This window comes from Polyodon spathula, chromosome 1 (assembly GCF_017654505.1).
Source record: "Polyodon spathula isolate WHYD16114869_AA chromosome 1, ASM1765450v1, whole genome shotgun sequence".
NCBI lineage: Eukaryota > Metazoa > Chordata > Actinopteri > Acipenseriformes > Polyodontidae > Polyodon > Polyodon spathula.
Genome location: NC_054534.1, coordinates 1,898,343 through 1,917,586, shown reverse-complemented (window position 1 = coordinate 1,917,586; position 19,244 = coordinate 1,898,343). Strand labels below are relative to the sequence as shown.

Sequence of the window (19,244 nt, the reverse complement as noted above, 5' to 3'; positions counted from 1 at the left end):
AGGACCCCCTTGTCAATGAGAGGCTCTCGTGTTAGATAAGAAGGGACCTGCCTCCCTCTCCCCCTGCCTCTGCTGCAGTCTTCCAGGACCCCCTTGTCAATGAGAGGCTCTCGTGTTAGATAAGAAGGGACCTGCCTCACTCTCCCCCTGCCTCTGCTGCAGTCTTCCAGGACCCCCTTGTCAATGAGAGGCTCTCGTGTTAGATAAGAAGGGACCTGCCTCCCTCTCCCCCTGCCTCTGCTGCAGTCTTCCAGGACCCCCTTGTCAATGAGAGGCTCTCGTGTTAGATAAGAAGGGACCTGCCTCACTCTCCCCCTGCCTCTGCTGCAGTCTTCCAGGACCCCCTTGTCAATGAGAGGCTCTCGTGTTAGATAAGAAGGGACCTGCCTCACTCTCCCCCTGCCTCTGCTGCAGTCTTCCAGGACCCCCTTGTCAATGAGAGGCTCTCGTGTTAGATAAGAAGGGACCTGCCTCACTCTCCCCCTGCCTCTGCTGCAGTCTTCCAGGACCCCCTTGTCAATGAGAGGCTCTCGTGTTAGATAAGAAAGGACCTGCCTCCCTCTCCCCCTGCCTCTGCTGCAGTCTTCCAGGACCCCCTTGTCAATGAGAGGCTCTCGTGTTAGATAAGAAGGGACCTGCCTCACTCTCTCCCTGCCTCTGCTACAGTCTTCCAGGACCCCCTTGTCAATGAGAGGCTCTCGTGTTAGATAAGAAGGGACCTGCCTCCCTCTCCCCCTGCCTCTGCTGCAGTCTTCCAGGACCCCCTTGTCAATGAGAGGCTCTCGTGTTAGATAAGAAGGGACCTGCCTCACTCTCCCCCTGCCTCTGCTGCAGTCTTCCAGGACCCCCTTGTCAATGAGAGGCTCTCGTGTTAGATAAGAAGGGACCTGCCTCACTCTCCCCCTGCCTCTGCTGCAGTCTTCCAGGACCCCCTTGTCAATGAGAGGCTCTCGTGTTAGATAAGAAGGGACCTGCCTCACTCTCCCCCTGCCTCTGCTGCAGTCTTCTAGGACCCCCTTGTCAATGAGAGGCTCTCGTGTTAGATAAGAAGGGACCTGCCTCCCTCTCCCCCTGTCTCTGCTGCAGTCTTCCAGGACCTCCTTGTCAATGAGAGGCTCTCGTGTTGGTTAAATAAGAAGGGACCTGCCTCCCTCTCTCCCTACCTCTTCTCCTCCAGCAGGCTCTCCTTCTCGCTCAGCTTGCGCTCCCTTTCCTCAGCCTCCTTCCTCTCCTGCAGCACTCGCTCCCTCTCCCACTGCCTCCTCTCTTCCAGGACACGCCGCCGCTCTTCCTCCTTCCTCTCCTCCTCCTCGCGCTGAGCACAGGGGCAGAGGCACGCGCAGAGCATTAATACCATGCCAAAATGCAATTTAAAAGATAACATTACTAATACAGCAATGAGGAGTTAAATTGATACTGCAGCTTGTAAAAAGTGGAACCCCCGTTATCCTGCCTATGCCCATAGGGATGGAAAGGTGTTTGCAGCCTTGTTTCTACAAAGCTTCCTCCTTCTCTCTCTCTCTCTCTCTCTCTCTCTCTCTCTCTCTCTCTCTCTCTCTCACCTCAGACCTCGCCCAGAAAGATTCCCTGTTGACCCGCCTGCCCCTCTGCGCATCTTTCCAGGACCGCCCTGTCCAATGAGAGGCTGCCGTGTTAGATAAGAAGGGGGACCTGCCTCACTCTCCCCCCGGGCCTCGCTGCTGCAGTCTTCGAGACCCCCTTGTCAATTAGGTCTCTGTGTAATAAGAAGGACCTGCCTCCCCTCTCCCCCTGTCTCTGCTTCGTCCTTCCCAGGACTCCGTGTCATGAGAGGCTCTCGGGTTTGGTAATAAGAAGGACCTGCCTCCCTCTCCATACCAATATTCTCCTCCAAGCATGCCTCCTTCTCCGCTCACTTGCGCTCGCCTTTCCTCCTCCTCCTCCTCTCCTGGCAGCAACTCGCTCCCTCTCCCATGCCTCCTCTCTTCCCAGGACACCCGCGGCTCTTCCTCCTTCCTCTGCCCTCCTCCTTCTCGCTGAGCACAGGGGCATAGGCACGCGCAGACTTAAATACCATGCCAAATGCAATTTAAAAGATAACTTACTAATACAGCAATGAGGAGTTTGTAAATTGATACTGCATCTTGTGAAAAGTGAACCCCCCTTTATGCCCTGCCTATGCCCATATGGAGGGAAAGGTGTTTGCAGCCTTGTTTTCTAAAAAGCTTCCTCCTTCTCTCTCTGTCTCTCTCCTCGGCTCATCTCCATGGCAGCGTTGCTTCCATCACCTCAGAACAGACCTCGCCCTAAAGATTCCTTGTTGACCCCTCCCTCCATGGCAGCGTTGGTCTTCCTGTAGTTTGTGCCCTGGAGAGCGAGGAAAGGAGAATCGTTAGAACAAGCTGACAGACTGACTACCTCTTTACAATGAAATTCAATCTTAAAGAACTGTAGGTTCTAAACTTTTAAACATGTATATCAGTAATATGCAACCCCAAGCAAAATTAGAGCTATCAGTATGAGGGAAAAGCCGATGACCACAACTTATATCAAAATCGTGTACAAAGTAGCATCAAATATGAAATGGCATTGAAAAGCTTCCTGAAAAGCGAATTTAAAGAATATCCCCTGAATCTAATACTGCACTCTCAATAACGGATGCTGAACAATGTTGCCAACAAGATTCATCACAATTGGATACACGGTTTTCCAGATACATGGAAAAATGTGCGACATAGGGATGTATGGGGGTATAAAAAAATAAAATAAAGATGCAAACTGTTCCCCAACTCAAAAAGCCTATTGATCCATGTGGTGGGTCCTGAGCCCTACAGTGCCCCCTGTGGTGACAGTGAGCGCATGCAGCCTGGCGCTCTCACCACTGTCTCCTTGGCGTCGGCCACGCGGGCCTGCCTCCTCAGCCGCTCAGCAGGGGGCGCTATCTTGCTGACGATGTTGTTCATGTTCTCCACTGTCACCTCGGCGGGGCTGTGCGCGTTGATGAAGACGTGAGCCTCCTGAACAGGACAGTGAGACAGATCAGAGTTACAAAACTCACTGAATTCCTGACGTTTCTTTCAGTATTTCTACAATACTATATAGGAATCCTTATATATAATCCTATTATATAAAGATGCTTATATCTTAGTAATAAAGGAATGGTTATAATATGCATTTACCATAGTTAATGGTTTACCATAGTTAATGGTTTACCATAGCTTTTAATTTACTTTACCATACCTCTTCGGTCTTTACAATACTTATGTATGTGTTTACCATGCTTCACTGTGCTTTATTAAACCTTTAAACACACACCGACACACAGACACAGACACGCAGACACAGAGACACACAGACACACACACACCGACAAGCAGACGCAGACAAACACACACAGAGACACTCAGACACAGAGACACACAGACACAGACACACACACACCGACACACAGACGTAGACAAACACACACAGAGACACACAGACACACACACACACACACACACACACACACACACACCGACACAGATGGAGACATACAGACACAGAGACACAGACACACACACACACACGGACACACACACAGACACACAGACACAGACACACACACACACACACACACACACACACACACACACACAGAGACACACACACACACACACACACACAGACACAGACACACACACACACACACAGACACACACACACACACACACACAGACACACACAGACACACAGACACAGACAGACACACACAGACACACAGACACACACACAGACACACAGACACACACACACACACACACACACACACACACAGACACACACACACCGACACACAGACGCAGACAGACACAGACAGAGACACACAGACACAGAGACACAGACACACACACACACACACACACACACACACACAGACACAGACACACACAGACAGAGACACACACACACACAGACACACACACACACACACACACACACACACACACACACACACACACAGACAGACACAGACACACAAACACACACACACCGACACAGGCAGGCACAGACAGAGACACACAGATACAGAGACACCGACACACAGACGCAGACAGACACAGACAGAGACACACAGATGCAGACAGACAGACAGACACACACACACACCGACACACAGACACACAGACACACAAAAACACACGCAGACACACAAAAACACACACAGACACACACACACACACACACACACACACACAAATAATTTTTATGAAGCTGTTATTTATAAATCATCTAGAACTTACACATGAAATGTGACCTGACCTGTGTCTGTTTATGGTGAATTCCTGTTTGAGGCTCATTATGAATTGTGTGATCTGCATCATTATTAAATGTTTACAGCCTGTGAACTCAGTTGTCAAAAATGACTACTGTTGTTAGGAATTATATTGTTAATATGAAAACCTGAAGCAATCCCCATTTATCTTTTGAATGACAGTTCAGGTTCTTTTTATGTGGCAGCAGTAACACACAAGGTACCATGTAAATACACAGCAGTGGATATTAATGTTGTCCAGGAGATTCTATCTGAACCTTAGTGATTTGTTTAGTCCCTGATCTAACCTGTACCGTACAGAAAATGCTGTGTATAGCTGTGCAGTGGAAACCTAGATTACATAGAAAATTATAACCATGTGAAAACATCCAGAGGCACTGAAAGTGTTCCACACACTGAGCACAGAGTTTGCATTTCACTGTAACAGCATGTTTCAGATTATAGGTCTGTTTGGTCTATCACGGTTCGGATTAGTCAGGGTTTACTCACTAGCATGGAGGTGCTATGCATACACTGCTGTGGTTTGCTTGTGATGTATTAAGACACTTGTTTATGGTACAGGGATGGAAATTAGACTCCCTGTGCATAGCATTTTGATCCATTCTTGGTTTTACTGGCAATGTAGTAAGACATGCCTAAACTTGTTATCTATACAGTGAGGCTAATCAAGCATGTGTTAAAACCTGGAATGGGTGAAACTGCTGTGTCTTAATTCCATCCCTGCAGTGTGAGCACACACCGCAATCGAGCACCTTAACCGCTATGCTTGTCTGCATTTGTGGTTATAGAGCATCTCACCTCAACACCTGGGGACAGAATCCGTAACACCTGTGCATTACACAACACTGCCTGTTTCATATGACACTACTCCCAATATACTTTACACACATGCAGGCTCATCTCTGAATCAGCAGATTCCAGCTAGCTTAGAGGAGGAGGCTGTCTGTCTTCTTCTTCTTGTTTTGCTTTAATCAGATCGTTGGACTGGGACACATTGCACAGAGCTCTGTCAGCAGGACAGGCTCTCTCTGATAGGACAGGCTCTCTGCATGACCAGGGCAGGCTGAGGAACCAGAGGAGGAGGAGAAGGGGAAGAATAACAAGGCGAGGGCAGAGGCTCTGACAGTGCGTGATGGCGAATGTATTAATGTATTGTATTCTGTTGTTTCTAAGAGACCAGAGAGTAGTTTTCAGGGTGTTCCTGAGCTCACAGTTGTCAAAATTACATATATTAAAAAAAAAAAACCCAAAAAAAACCATGAGGCACTAGTCTCAAAGCTTTAGTTATTCAGACTCAGGGGCTGGCTTTCAAAGTCTTTTTCAAAACTAGAAAACACAGGTATTTAATTTAATTGTTTAATTTAAGTGTTTAAGCCAGTTTAATTTTGTAACTTGAAAGGGTGTTTTTTACCTTTTGAAAAACGCTACTGACTTGGAGTAAAATGCTTTATTTTTTAGTATGTTCATTTGGATTAAATACTGTATATAAATAATATATAGAATAAAGATGGATATTTGAGAAACCCTTGTAGACTGTGTTCCGCTTGACTGTCATCTTTAAGGGAGTTCAGTCCAGCAGCCAGACAAAGGAACTGAGTTAGAAATAAAACATTAGAGATTCTTCCATGCCCTGTTCCTAAACCCACTGCCCTGAGCAGTCAGTGTCCCTGACACAGTGTAATGAGCCACTATCTGGGCCATAGCGAACCCCTTTAAGAGTTCATATTTAATATTAAGCTCATCTTCATATCTCTACCCAAGCATTGGAGGTTCGATATTTTTGAAGTTGCGCTGAGATTGTCTTTTGCTCGGTGATCAAAACCTACAAATAAAAGGGGGCTTTCATTTTACTTGCAAGAGTCTCATGGATTTATTATTCTCAACAGTGAAGACTGCACCCAATATAAAGGTCTTCACAATGAGGACCGACCAATTAAACCACAAACCCCGAACCTATGTGGTACAAACTGAGGACTGTGCCAATTCCCAGCACTCCTGCGAACAAAAGTATAATTAGCATCCCACTGCTTGAACTGGACACATTCCAGCGTGTACAATGCAGAACAATATGGGCACACTGAAGAAACACACACTGGGGTTCCAACTCCCTGAGGGCCCCGAGGTCACAATACTATAGGAGCAAAATAAAAAACTGCAACAGCTCTTAACCCACTGACAGTTGAACACATCCCAGCCTTTCACCACAAGAGGGAGCTCCTCACGAGGGGCTGCTATGACTGAGGCTCCAGACATAAGAAAATGTACGAACCAGAGGAGGCCACTTGACCCACCACTGCTCATCCGGTTCCTAGTAGCTGATTGGTTCTTAAAGGATTCTAGTGATTCAGCATTAACAACATGGCTAGGTAACTGTAGCAGGGCAGGGCCCTGTCTGTAAATATTGTGCTGTGGTGATTTGCTGGTGGTTGGCAGGGATGGGGTTAATTTCCTATCCCTGCCAAAATACATGTGAGAATGTGGCTGGAGCTAATTGAATAATTGATAATTGATAATTAGGCTCCAGCCGCATGCTATAAAAAAGGGGGAAATTACTTTGTTTGGTGAATGTGAATGTGAATGTGAATGTGAATGTGAATGTGAATGTGAATGTGAATGTGAATGTGAATGTGAATGTGAATGTGAATGTGAATGTGAATGTGAATCTGCCCAGCCTGAACAGTTTTTTTGTTTGACCTTTTATTTTTGGCTCTGTGAGCTGTGTTTTGTTTGACTTTTTTTATTTACTTTTTGTTGATTAAAACAGCGCAGTAGCGCTTTCACTACAGTTTTATTGTCTCAGAGTCTCTGTCCTCCCAGCTCTCCTGTCAGAGTAACCCATTCCATACCCTCACCACTCTTAATGCAAGTCTATCTCCATTTAAATTCCAAAGGGTTTCTGTGCTGTGCTTACAGTACTGGTTTCGATTAACTACATAATTTCCTTTTAAGATGTTCAAAACTTCCATCTGGTCCAATTGACTAACAAGCACATTCCTTTAGGACCTTTAGGTCCAGTTGCTCTTCATTGAACTCTCTCCAAGGCCAACATTTTGTTTTTGGTAATACTGAACAAAGGAGGGAGGCTGTGATTGGTTATAGAAGGCACTGTTGAGACAGAATGTATACTGTGTTCATTATTAAACCGAGGGAGGCTGTGATTGGTTATAGAAGGCACTGTTGAGACCTATACTCTGCTCAGTACCCTTCAATATTTATTTTCTTAAGTCCTCAATCCTGTCATGGGTAACTTGCCTTGACAAGTTCTGTTCCTGTGTGGAGAACAGAGAGGTGTTCACTGTTCACCTGCAGCATGATTCACTGTTTACCTGTAAAAGTCAGCAATTATTGAGCAGGTGATGACAGAGATCATTCTGGGATCAGATTAGTTTAATAGTGCAGCACAGAGGCTGGCACAGAGGGTATCTGTAATTAGACTAACAAGGCCCTCCGTGCTGGGAAACTGGTGCACATTTCAGCCCTGCAGCTTTGATATTCAAGCAAACTTTGTATCAAAGAATCAAAGACTAATCCCAATTTTCAGCCTGGCTGCTTCTTTTCACTTGTGACATGCAACTGTTTATTTTATCATCTTCTTTCTTTCTTTCTTTCTTTCTTTCTTTCTTTCTTTCTTTCTTTCTTTCTTTCTTTCTTTCTTTCAAACTTCTCAGTTTCCTAGTTGAATAAGTGCAAAGGCAAAGACACATTTTCATTGAGGAACAAAACCATGCAAATGTGATAAAAGTAGCAAAGATCTACTCCGAAGGGTGAACTGCTCAAACAAACTGCGCAACAAAGAACAGGGAACAAAGCACCTGGCAGTGACAGCATGGCATGGCAAAGCAAGGCAAGTGTGGTAAAGCAGGGTTAAACATAGCAAAGCTTCATATGGCAGGGCTTATTTTATACTGAAAGGACAAGAATTGCTGCTACAATTCCACTTTCTGTACAGCTATACATGGCCATTTTAAACACAGGTTAGTAATGGAAAGTGGATCCAGTAATACTAAACACAGCAATCTGCATATTTATCATTTGTGTACAGGTGCATATAAGTGAGGGTCCTACTTAAAAAAACAATCTTGGTTTAAGTTGAATGGGAATGTGGGAATGATTAACTCAATTAGACTGAAAGGGCACTTTCCTAGTGAAGTGGAGAAACAGACTGCCTGTCACCTGGGCCCGTCCTCTGCAGCATCTCAACAGCTCTTAATCTGGGTGGTTCAGATGTGGGCAAGCTGGGTCGGTGCCAGAGGTTGTGCCCAGTGCCGGATCAAGGTGGATTTCAAAGTCTTCTGTATTGTTCCTGTGTTCTTTACTGTGACAGGGCCCGCTGTGCAGTGTGACACACTTACTCTCTGGCATACACAACAGTCCCATCGAACAGTTTCCCGAAACAGAATGATTTCCCATAAAACCAATGGCAAAATCCCAAACGCTGGCTGAGCCGAGCTGATGCTGTTTCAACAGGCAAATCAAACTATTACAGCAAGACGGAGTAACCACTGGACAAAAAAACAACCTAGACCCACCTGTCACAACACTGTTACTGGACTGTAGGGCCAACATGGGCAGCCAGGACGGCTATAGGGACACACGACCCTGAAAACAGTTCTTTCAGGGAAATCTGCAGTTATTTTTATCGTTTCATTCATTCTTTTATATATTCCAGGATACCTACATTGTTAAGGGTCCATTTGGATAACATTGTTGTTTTGCTGCTTAGTCTAGGGCATGCAATGTCTATTAAACACAAGCTTTTACTGCAGGAACTCATTTCAAAGAAGCCTTCGTACAGCAGATTTACACACAGAGGAAAATGCCAGAACAGTAGCCGTTCCACTCCAAACACACACAAGTCTTGGTGCTGAAACATCTTTGGTCCTGTTTCCTTTAGTATCTATACAGGTCTCCCGGGATTTTAAACAGTCTATAAGGATATCAAGCTATTAGGCCAGCAATACTTTGTCTTCCTCATTCCCTTATTCCTGTCTGCATTCTCTACTTCTCTAGCCTTCCCTTCTCTGCAAGCACAACCGTTCTGCAGATCTTGTATGGAAAATCCCTTGTCAGAATTCAGCTCATGACTCCTGTCCAAGTCTCCTTGTACCCTGTCCTGAAGCCAACTTTCCATCACACAAGCAGCTGCTTCTTCTTCTTCTTCTTCTTCTTCTTCTTCTTCTTCTTCTTCTTCTTCTTCTTCTTCTTCTTCTTCTTCTTCTTCTTCATGTCCAGTTATGTTCCCTCCCCACAGCAGTTAAGGAGAAATGAAGGTCAGTGGTTCCTCCGGTCACAGCACCAAGCTTACTGCCTCTTTACAGCCAGGAGATGTCATCGAGCTTCCTGCAGGTATCTGCCCAAGCTCAACAGGCACCAGTAGGGTGAGAAGCACAAACAGTCCCTCCCCACCCCACGAGAGCACCAGTCCAAAAGTAACGTTCGGTGTAGGACACAGCGAATGTCGTCAACAGGACGCAAACCTGCACTCCCCTGACTGTTTGACTTTCCCTGCACACCACAAGGCCATGCCTTTACCAGGTTAGCCACTCTGGGATCGCTATAAAAACATTTTAACCTGTAAAGATTGTATTGTTGGTAAACACTGGTAAACACACACAAAAAGGAATGTAAACAACAGGTTGTTTCTTCTAGTGCGCCTGCCAATCAATCTTTTCGTTAGTGTAATCCTGGTACAATTTTTTAATTCCTGCTGAGCTCCAGGTAACTATAAAAAGATATGTACAGCTGCTTGCATGATCAGATAAAGTATCTGGTAAATCGCACCATATTTGGACAAATTACACGCCCTGGGTGTTTTAAATGCTCCCCTAAGGAGACATTCTCTAGCTGTGAGGTTTTCAGTCGTAATAAATCAGTGTTTACATAGAGATGGCAGATGAAAAAATAACAACTCCCAGAGAGCAGAATCACTGCAGAAAAACAGCATCTCCCTCAGTGTAATAAAGCATGGTAAAGCATGGTAAAGCATAGGTAAGAGCACTATAAAGAATGTCGAGGAATGGTAAACACACTAATAAACATGGCAGGGAAACTGTGGTAAATGCATAGTACAGCCATGGGAAAACTGCAAAAAAACAGACACGCTATTTAAACAGGTACGCTATTTAAACAGCTGACAAGCTTTACAAATCCATCTTTATGGTTGCAGCGCACTGGATATGCAACTGGCAGCTGCCCAAACAGGCTAATATCATATTGACTAAACTGACCTCCTGAGATAGGATTTCCTGATGCAAAATCAAGAAACAAAACTTCAAGAGCAAGTTAGTATGTGCATTGATTAACCCATGAACCTCTCCCCCCGCAGCACTCAGTCCCAGGTGTTTGTATGAAATACCTCTGCATCTCTTACATTAACCAGGGCAGAGTGTTGGTAATGACGCCACTTTATATTAACAGTTATTGTAAAAGTAAAGTCAGGAACTAGGCTATGGCACTTTAAGGTGACATATGCGGTGCTATTAGGAATTTTAGCGTAACATTTCTGTTTTTCACTGCTCTGTAGACACAACCTAACTTAGCCTAGTGGGCTCCCCATTCACAGGAGGAAAGGAGGAAGGAATCTGTTTACAGTTCACTTGTAAACATGCAGCGCCACTGTACGACAAACCTGACAAGTCCCAACGATGTTTCAGAACAATGCTGCTGAAAACAAAGCAAATAGAATTCTTCACTCAACACTGACACCGTCAGACTGGCGCACTCAGACATGTCTTCCACTTGAAGGATGTCTGTGGAAACTTTTCTTAAAGCAAAACAGTATTGCCATAGAAGTCAAAGCAATCACAAGCTGTTACTCACACTGAAGTGAAGTAAGCTAAGTGAACATATTGTTTTTCTTTGTTAAAAGAAACATTTGTATTGAGTTAACAGTCTTGTTTTAGTCATTTCTGTGTTCATTTGGTATTTGAATGAAATACAGTGAAATACGGGTCATTTAATCAGCTGCACACTGTTATCAAAATTGCATTGCCTTTACCGTTCAACAAACACAAAACATACTGTTTCATTGACTGTGGTCAGAATGAAGGCACGGAAACATGATTTCACTGTATTTCTGTTTCCCTCAATCTCTTGCAATAATCGATAGAGCTCCTTTAAAAACCTTTAAGTGTTCCCCTAATTCACAGTCCTTTGGTAAAACATCAATCCTCGATTCTCACATGACTAACATGATTGTGCAAAGTCGTGCGGCTGCTCTAAGATCGTAATCACTATTTCTAGGAACTAAAAATAGTGTTTAGAGACCATTAGCGTGGCTGAGTGTAATCTGCTGTTGTGACTGTGATTCCTGCGGGATGCTGTTTTCTTTTTAAGGCCTCCCTCACATGCCGACTCTCAGCTCATTAAGACAGAAAGTTCATTGCCGATACAGCAGTACAGATCAGACCCCCACTCCTCCCTGTCCAACTCAAAGGAATGCAGTTTCCTTCCATGCTTTCAAATGAGTGATAAAGAGCATTTTAAACTTCCCAGCTTGTTTATTGTTGGAAGGCTGTGGCGAGAGCTGATTTGTGTCACGTTTTCCTGTTTTATTGCAAACTCATCTCTACCGCAAATGCTGTCGGCAAGGCAGGAACAATGCATGGCATTCCCAGACTGCCAGCTGATTTGAAATATTTCAAAGAATGAAAGCTATAAGCTACACTACAGGTTTACAGTTTGACTGAACGCCAACTAGTGTTTACAACACAGGTGATACTGTAACTTTGCTGTATCCTGTTTTTTATTCACACATCCTGGGTCATAAATCAGCTGTGGAATGAAACCCAATATATTTAACACGTTATCCTCGGCAACGTTGTGGTGTTGCTCAAGACAAGCAGACATTGCTTTCTGCTCGTAACTCTCTATTCAAATCAACGCTCCCACCTGCAACACTGCGGACGCTGTGTTTCTATTCCTGTAATCGGCATTCAAGTAGAGCATCGGTGACTGGCGGAGGAAATTGAGAATCAAAATGAGATGCCAACACAGCTATTGAACAGAGAAACACTCCTTTAACCACGGGAATGCCTGAACCATTGCAACACAGTGGAGTCTCCAGTGGAGATGGGTGCACAGCCAGGACACGGACCTGCTCTCCCATGACTGTATGACCCACCCAGCACACCACACTGCTGTGCCTTTACCGGATGAGCCACTCAGGGAACCCCCACAGTTTGACAAACTTTTCCCACACTTATATTACACATTGGTGTATTTCACCGTGCACCCACTATACAGTATTACACTTCCTGGTCTGTTACCATGGTCTGTGGCAGTACACGATACACTTGTATATGGGATTGATGGTGTAAAAGCTAGTTTTAAAGAAGCCTTTGGGAAGAGAAAGCAGCTGCATTTTTAACAAGCTGAATGCTTTAAGCATTTCATTTCTAAAACAGTCTGCGCTGTAAGGAGCTGCAGTTTGCTTTTGAACAGACTCAGTGGGCAGATCCATCAGTGTAATGTCAGTTGTAATGTCCGCTTTGTTTTCTTGTGCTGTCAGCTGTGATTGAATTACCTGTTGGAGGGATCGGAAAAACAACCCTGTGCTTTGTGGAGTGGATCTTTTACACTCTGCTGTTGACTCTTTGTTTTGTTATCAATATGTGTTTGCCTGTGCTTATTTGTGTCCTTTATGCTATAACAATCCAATGGGTTTAGGTAAAACGTGGTGTATTTTGTGATATGAACACTGATATAAGTAAGAAACCCTTTATGAAAGTTTACTTTTGCATGATAACTTTGCCGTTTTCCCCCCATGCTTTTCCCATGGTTATTCTAGGTATTTACTAAAGTTTACCATGGTTTGACATGTTTTTTTTTTAAATATGATTTACCACACTTCCCTGGGATTTACAATGCTTAACTGTTTTAACTGTGCTTTATCAAACTTTGCTGTGCTTTTACTGTGGGAAACTCTTGAAAGGAACAGTGAGACTCAAACAGCTCACTGCAGAACAGCAGTTCTCACCAGCCACAACAATGTCATCACAAGTGGAGTAACACTAAAATCACCATGGTAACAGCTGTGAGAGAACTACAGAGGTGAATTGTCAAACACGACGTCTCTCCCCTACACAAGCTTCTCACTGTTTAATGAGAAATCCAGCTGTGTTAAACAGTAACTTAGTTATGAGCTTTAATATCTATCGTAAAATGCATTGGTGTAGACATCAATAGAAATGTTTAGCAAAGGAATAGAGAGGTGTTCATTCGGGAAGCAGCAAGCTCTGACTGTGCCCTGTGGCCAGGGGAGGGTTAGCTCCCATCCCTTTCAGCAGCACCCCTACTGTACCTTGAAGAAGTTCTTGACGGCTGGGACGTGACCGGCACACACTGTCTTCCTGGGCTCCTCCACACCCTCTCCCACCTGCAACACAATGAAACATACAGGCCACGCATCAGCCTTTACTGTTCCTTATTGTTTATAATAACAAGCTTGTACACCCTTAGAAAAGCATAGCAAAGTGAAAGTGTGGTACTGTAAAGCATAGGTAAGCTTCACAGATAGTGAGGTAAAACATACTGTAATAAATATAGCAAACCAGGTAAACTATGGTAAATGCATAGTATATCCATGGGACAAGCATGGGACCAACCCTCCCAGCACAGCATGACGAACAGCTTCATGTAACTAACGTCCGTACAATGTTTCACCAAACTGGGACATGCACTTCTGAAGAGATACAGGATCTACAAATGTAATTGTGATGTGCATCCATACATGCATCTCTTTCAGGGCATTACAAAAATGCTGTAACTCCTGGATCTCGAAAAGCCTGCTTCAGGCTGAATAAAACAATGAAGGAAATATACCAAACACCTCACACAAACCTGCTTATCTGCTCATTGCAGAGGTGTGGTGCATCTTGTTCAAAGAAGCGACAGATTATAAGGAAAGCAGGTAAAGGGATTTGAATATTGTCAAATGGAGACTTTTGGATCCCACAAGCAGTCTATTGCACAATGCAAACTAGTGCACCAGTATGTGTTTGCAGAAGCCACAAAACTAACAAACCAAATATATAGTTTTTAAAAAGGCACGTTTTCCTTTACAATAACCAATATAAAGTCACATTTGTTGAAAAGGTATAAATAAAACAGTCAAAGAAAAAGTACCTGAATTCCAAACACAGGTGATTGAATATTTCTGATAATGTGCTGGTGAACGTACAAACCTAGCTTCATCAAACTTGGATAATTGGATATATTGTTTAACATACATACAGACAGAGTGGGAAGCTCTCATAAGCATGTTTCATCACAGTTAAGCAGTTCTCAAACATAGATTACAATGTGACCGTGACAAACATAAGAATGGATATAAAAGAGCAGGGTCTAACCTTAAGCTGTTGTTGCTTGTCTGATCTGTAACTACTGTGCTCAGCATTGTGAATAAAAAACAACAGCAGTATCTGAGCGGGAGTTGCTTCATGAATCAAATTGAAGAGGCGGTGAGAGCAGTCAAGATGCAGGAGAATATGCAAAACAATAACTGCACTGCTTTCAGGTGGAAATGGCGAGACGCTAGCTCTTGGTTTTGCAAGTTGCTGCCTGCCTCTATGGTTTTCAAAGATGCATAAGTGATCATGAAACAGACTATATTACCTTATAACAATGCATTTAGTGAGCTACATACACAAAGATACAAATCTATTTCATCAACTTTCCAGAGTTTGTTAAATGTGTGCAGAGGACTATAGAACATTAGAACATCGTTCCGGAGTGTCCTGTCTGCAGCCAGATAGGAGTCCCTTAATAACAGATTGTTCGCAGCCCTGAATATTGTTGGTATTTTGAGAGCATATAAGAAACATCAGACCTTCTATCTACAGTAAGATAGCAGGGAGGGGGTTAAAATCCTTCCCTGCTAAACATGTGAGAATGCAATGTGTCTTAATTGTTTTATTGTTTAGTAATCCCCTGCACTTGGTGATAATTGTAAATTGGAGCCAGGTGCAGGGTATTTAAAGGATACAGCCAGTCTGTTCAGGGCTGCTAAGTGGAGGGAGGCAGAAGGTGTGGTCTGCTTCCAAGCAGTCAATGTGAAGTGCTGTGTGAAACCTGTGTGAGTTTTTTGCGTTTGGTAACAGGTAAACGGATTAGCCGTCCTGCGTGTTAGTCAGAGACCTGGTGGTGTATAGTCAGAGCTCCAAAACAGTTAGGCTTTGTTTGTTTCTGTTTTATTTGATTTATGTTTATTAAAAGTGCGCGTAAACGCTTTAAAAATTCATTTGTGTTTCCTGGGTCTACTTCTTAAAGGGGCAACGAACCGTGAGAGCGGGAGGATCGTTCACATAACCAATCAGGAAGCTCCATTACAGGGCACTACATTGACTTGACACCATACAACACTGCTGGACATTGAGGTGGATGTTTAGGTTACAAAAATGAAATGTAAAGAAAGCTAAACTTTGAAAAGGGAGAAAAAAAAAACGAATTTAAAGACTTCAAGTAAGAATCACAAAAGGCAGTTTACCAGTTTCTCATAGCAGCAAATATGCTTATTATCAGCCATTACTTCAGTCGTTTACCTTGTCTGTATGGTCTTATAGCAACGAAAGGCTATAGGAGTATCATACCTCAATAAATCCATCATTTGACTGCATTATGTAGGGGATCAATAATATTTTTAACAAGAAAAATCCTCTACTGTACACTACTGTATACCATTCCTTTGTTACTAAAATGTAAGCATCTTCCTACTGTTAAAGTACATTTAAAAGTGTACATTGCAACTGTAAAAGAGTGTGTTGCCTGGAACACAGACACAGCATATCCCAGTGGAGGAGTGTGTTTCTGTGCAATGCTTCCCATTGCTAGATGTTTGACATTAGGACATATCTCCCAGATCCCCATGGGAAACACATGTTGAATCGGTTCTGGTATGACAATAGGTGCTGCTGTTGCTGTTGCTGAGCTCTCCCAAGCTATACTGCTCCCTGCAGAATGAAACCTGTTTGGGGTGCGACACGTCTCTCTGTCCTGTCATGATCTCACTCAGAATGACCCCCGGCCAAATATACTGGATCCAGGTGCAGATATAAGAACAAGAAGACAAGAAAATGTATGAATGAAAGGAGTTCATGCCACCCATCAGTGCTTGTCCGGTTCCAAGTAGCTGAAAAAAAACAGTCCTTAAGGTTTTGTGAAAAGGGCATGTGTTTGTGTGTGTGTGTGTGTTTGTTTGTGTGTGTGTGTGTGCGTGTATGTGTGTGTCTGTCTGTGTGTGTGTGTGTGCTTTTGTTTGTGTCTGTGTGTGTATGTGTGTGTGTCTGTGCGTGTATGTGTGTGTGTTTGTTTGTGTGTGTGTCTGTGCGTGTATGTGTGTGTGTGTTTGTTTGTGTGTGTATCTGTGCGTGTATGTGTGTGTGTGTTTTTGTTTGTGTGTGTGTGTGTGTGTGTGTGTGTGTGTGTGTGTCTGTGTGTGTGTGTGTGTGTGTGTGTGTGTGTGTTTGTGTGTGTGTGTGTGTGTTTGTTTGTGTGTGTCTGTGCATGTGTGTGTGTGTGTCTGTGCGTGTATGTGTGTGTGTATGTATGCGGAGGGTGTGTGTCTGTGCATGTGTGTGTGTGTCTGTGCGTGTATGTGTGTGTGTGTATGTATGTGGAGGGTGTGTATGCCTGTCTGTCTGTGTGCATGCTTGTATGTGTATGTGTGTATGTATATATTGTGAGATAGCAGGGAGGGGGTTAAAATCCTTCCCTGCTAAAAACCTTGTGAGAATGCACATTTGGGTGTTATGGGGTTTAATTGGGTAATTGTTTTATTGTTTAGTAATCCCTTGCACCTGGTGGTAATTGTAAATTAGAGCCAGGTGCAGGGTATTTAAGAGAGGCAGCCAGTCTGTTCCAGGCTGCTGCTGAGAGAAGAGCCCGACTGTGTGAGTGAGCAGTCGTATTGAGGTATTGTGTAAGGGTGTGTTTTTGAATGTTTGTGGCAGGTAAACGGTTTAGCCGTCCTGCGTGATAATTAGGTTCCTGTTTATGTTTAGTGAGTGCTCCAAACAGGAGCTAGGTGTTTGTTTTGTGTTTATTTCATTTTGTGTTTATTAAAAGTGCGCGTGAGCGCTGTTTCAGTAAGTAGAATCCTGTGGTGGTATGGGTCGTGATTCAGAAGGAGAAGAACCCGTGAGAGCCTGGTGTGGCAAGCAACAAGGTGACAATATGTATAAGTGTCTGTAATTTTTGTGCACGTATGCCTGTCTGTCTGTGTGTAGGCCTGTATGTGTATATATGTGCGTGGGAGACGATGCTGAAGAAACAGGATGTGTTCAACAAGCTGAGTCTGACATACTCCAGATACAATCCAGCTGCTCCTGCACTTAATGGTTCACACCACCCCTTCATTAGCCATCTGCCACTGGCCAGGGGCTGGCTGCAAGGGTCACCAGTTTGATGGTCTTGAATATTTTACATAGATTACTCACAAAAGCAGCTCGTTTATTAACGTTGACAACACAATTACATGAAAAGTTAAGACATGCTGGCTCTTGTAATCACTCACCTTGTAACTATTCCCTTAGAGTGATCTCCAATAGCAATGCAATGGTTCTGAGCTTAGGGCAAATGGTAGCATTGGTAAAATATTCATATTTTTACAGATGTATTACAATAATATGAACCAACACACACTGGATTCCCATAGCTGCAGCAATCTGAAATTATTTTGTTAAACAGCATAAAAAAGTCTGATGAATATCAGGCTGTACTGAATGGGCAGTCTGGAGTTTTGTGAGCAGGGCCCAGTCTGTGTGATCCTCCGGACAGTCACTCACCCAGATGATCATGACGAGCCGGGGCTGTCCCGAACCCGGAGCCTCCACACGACAGAACCCGTAGAGCGGCCGACTGTTGTGGAGCTTCCCTGCCAGCTCCGCCACGCCACCAGCTAGTGACAGAGAGGGAAAGAACAGGCATTGCACCATTGCATTGAAGGGTACATCCCAAGCAATACAACTATCCCGTGAATTCATAGCAGATCTGGTTGTGTTGCACAGTCTCGCGCTTAAATAAATATGACCCTCTTTTCCTTCCTGTTGACATTTCCTGTAGTTGATTAAGAGTAAGTTTGTTCTAAGTGGTGGCAGACAGCCCCTGTGTTCCTTTGTACTGCTCTTGTGTAATTTATATACTTTTAATAAAGTTTAGAAACATTGCTCTGCATAAACATTGCTCCTGGGATCCCTATATATTGTTTCTAGATAGAGTTCACAAGCACAAAGTGAGTAGTGTCTGCATATGCACGTGAATAATGTAAATAGGAAGTGGGTATGGGGAGACATATAAACGGGGTTGTCTGGATAGTGGGGAGTAGATAGTACAGGTAGAAGAGGCTTACTGAATACATAGGAACCACTGCTAAAGAGGCTAGCATATACAAATACAAATATTAATAATATTAATAATCTCCTGGACTTTGTCACTGCAAATCTTACCTCCTGAGTCTGAGAGTTTGAGTTTGTTGGTGGTTCCATCGTAAGCGAACAGGGCCCTAAAGACAGAAAGAGGAAGTCAATGTGAAATCAGATAAGGACCCACTGGGTTTGAATACAGTCATCCACCTCTCTCAAGCATGTATACACAGGAACAGATTGTTTTAATATATTGCCAGAGGCATCTTGTAGTCCCCTTAGGGACTAGTCTAGTCTATTCTGGTGTTCAGTGTTTCTTTACATGCTATGCCCTGCTCCAGGTCCACCAGAGCAGAGTCTAGTAGATTTCAGGGCCCCTGTACAAACCTGAAGCACTGCGTTTGTTTGGAATGGCAGGCATTAGTTCACAGGTGATTCACTGGGAATATTTGCCTGCTACAGATTGAATTACTATGCAAAATAAAACATTTTACTGACAGGTTCAAGAGGAACCTGCCTCACAGCTTATTAGGCCAATTTCATGTCCTAGCAAGAAGTGTCTTCAATTACCTCACTTGTAACAAGGCACTGTG

The 19,244-nt window shown here is 43.8% G+C and overlaps 1 protein-coding gene across 1 annotated transcript in view; it reads right to left on the bottom strand.

Annotated features, from left to right (window-relative positions):
• LOC121307868 (drebrin-like) overlaps positions 1 to 19,244 on the bottom strand; it is a 72,437-nt gene that overhangs the window by 22,015 nt on the left and 31,178 nt on the right. Inside the window, exons 2-8 of the mRNA XM_041240215.1 lie at positions 18,736 to 18,791; positions 18,076 to 18,188; positions 13,596 to 13,670; positions 2,859 to 2,996; positions 2,305 to 2,346; positions 1,563 to 1,607; positions 1,164 to 1,315 (exon numbers count right to left, since the gene is read on the bottom strand). Coding sequence (XP_041096149.1) covers positions 1,164 to 1,315; positions 1,563 to 1,607; positions 2,305 to 2,346; positions 2,859 to 2,996; positions 13,596 to 13,670; positions 18,076 to 18,188; positions 18,736 to 18,791 — 621 coding nt within the window. The remainder of the gene's footprint in view (positions 1 to 1,163; positions 1,316 to 1,562; positions 1,608 to 2,304; positions 2,347 to 2,858; positions 2,997 to 13,595; positions 13,671 to 18,075; positions 18,189 to 18,735; positions 18,792 to 19,244) is intronic.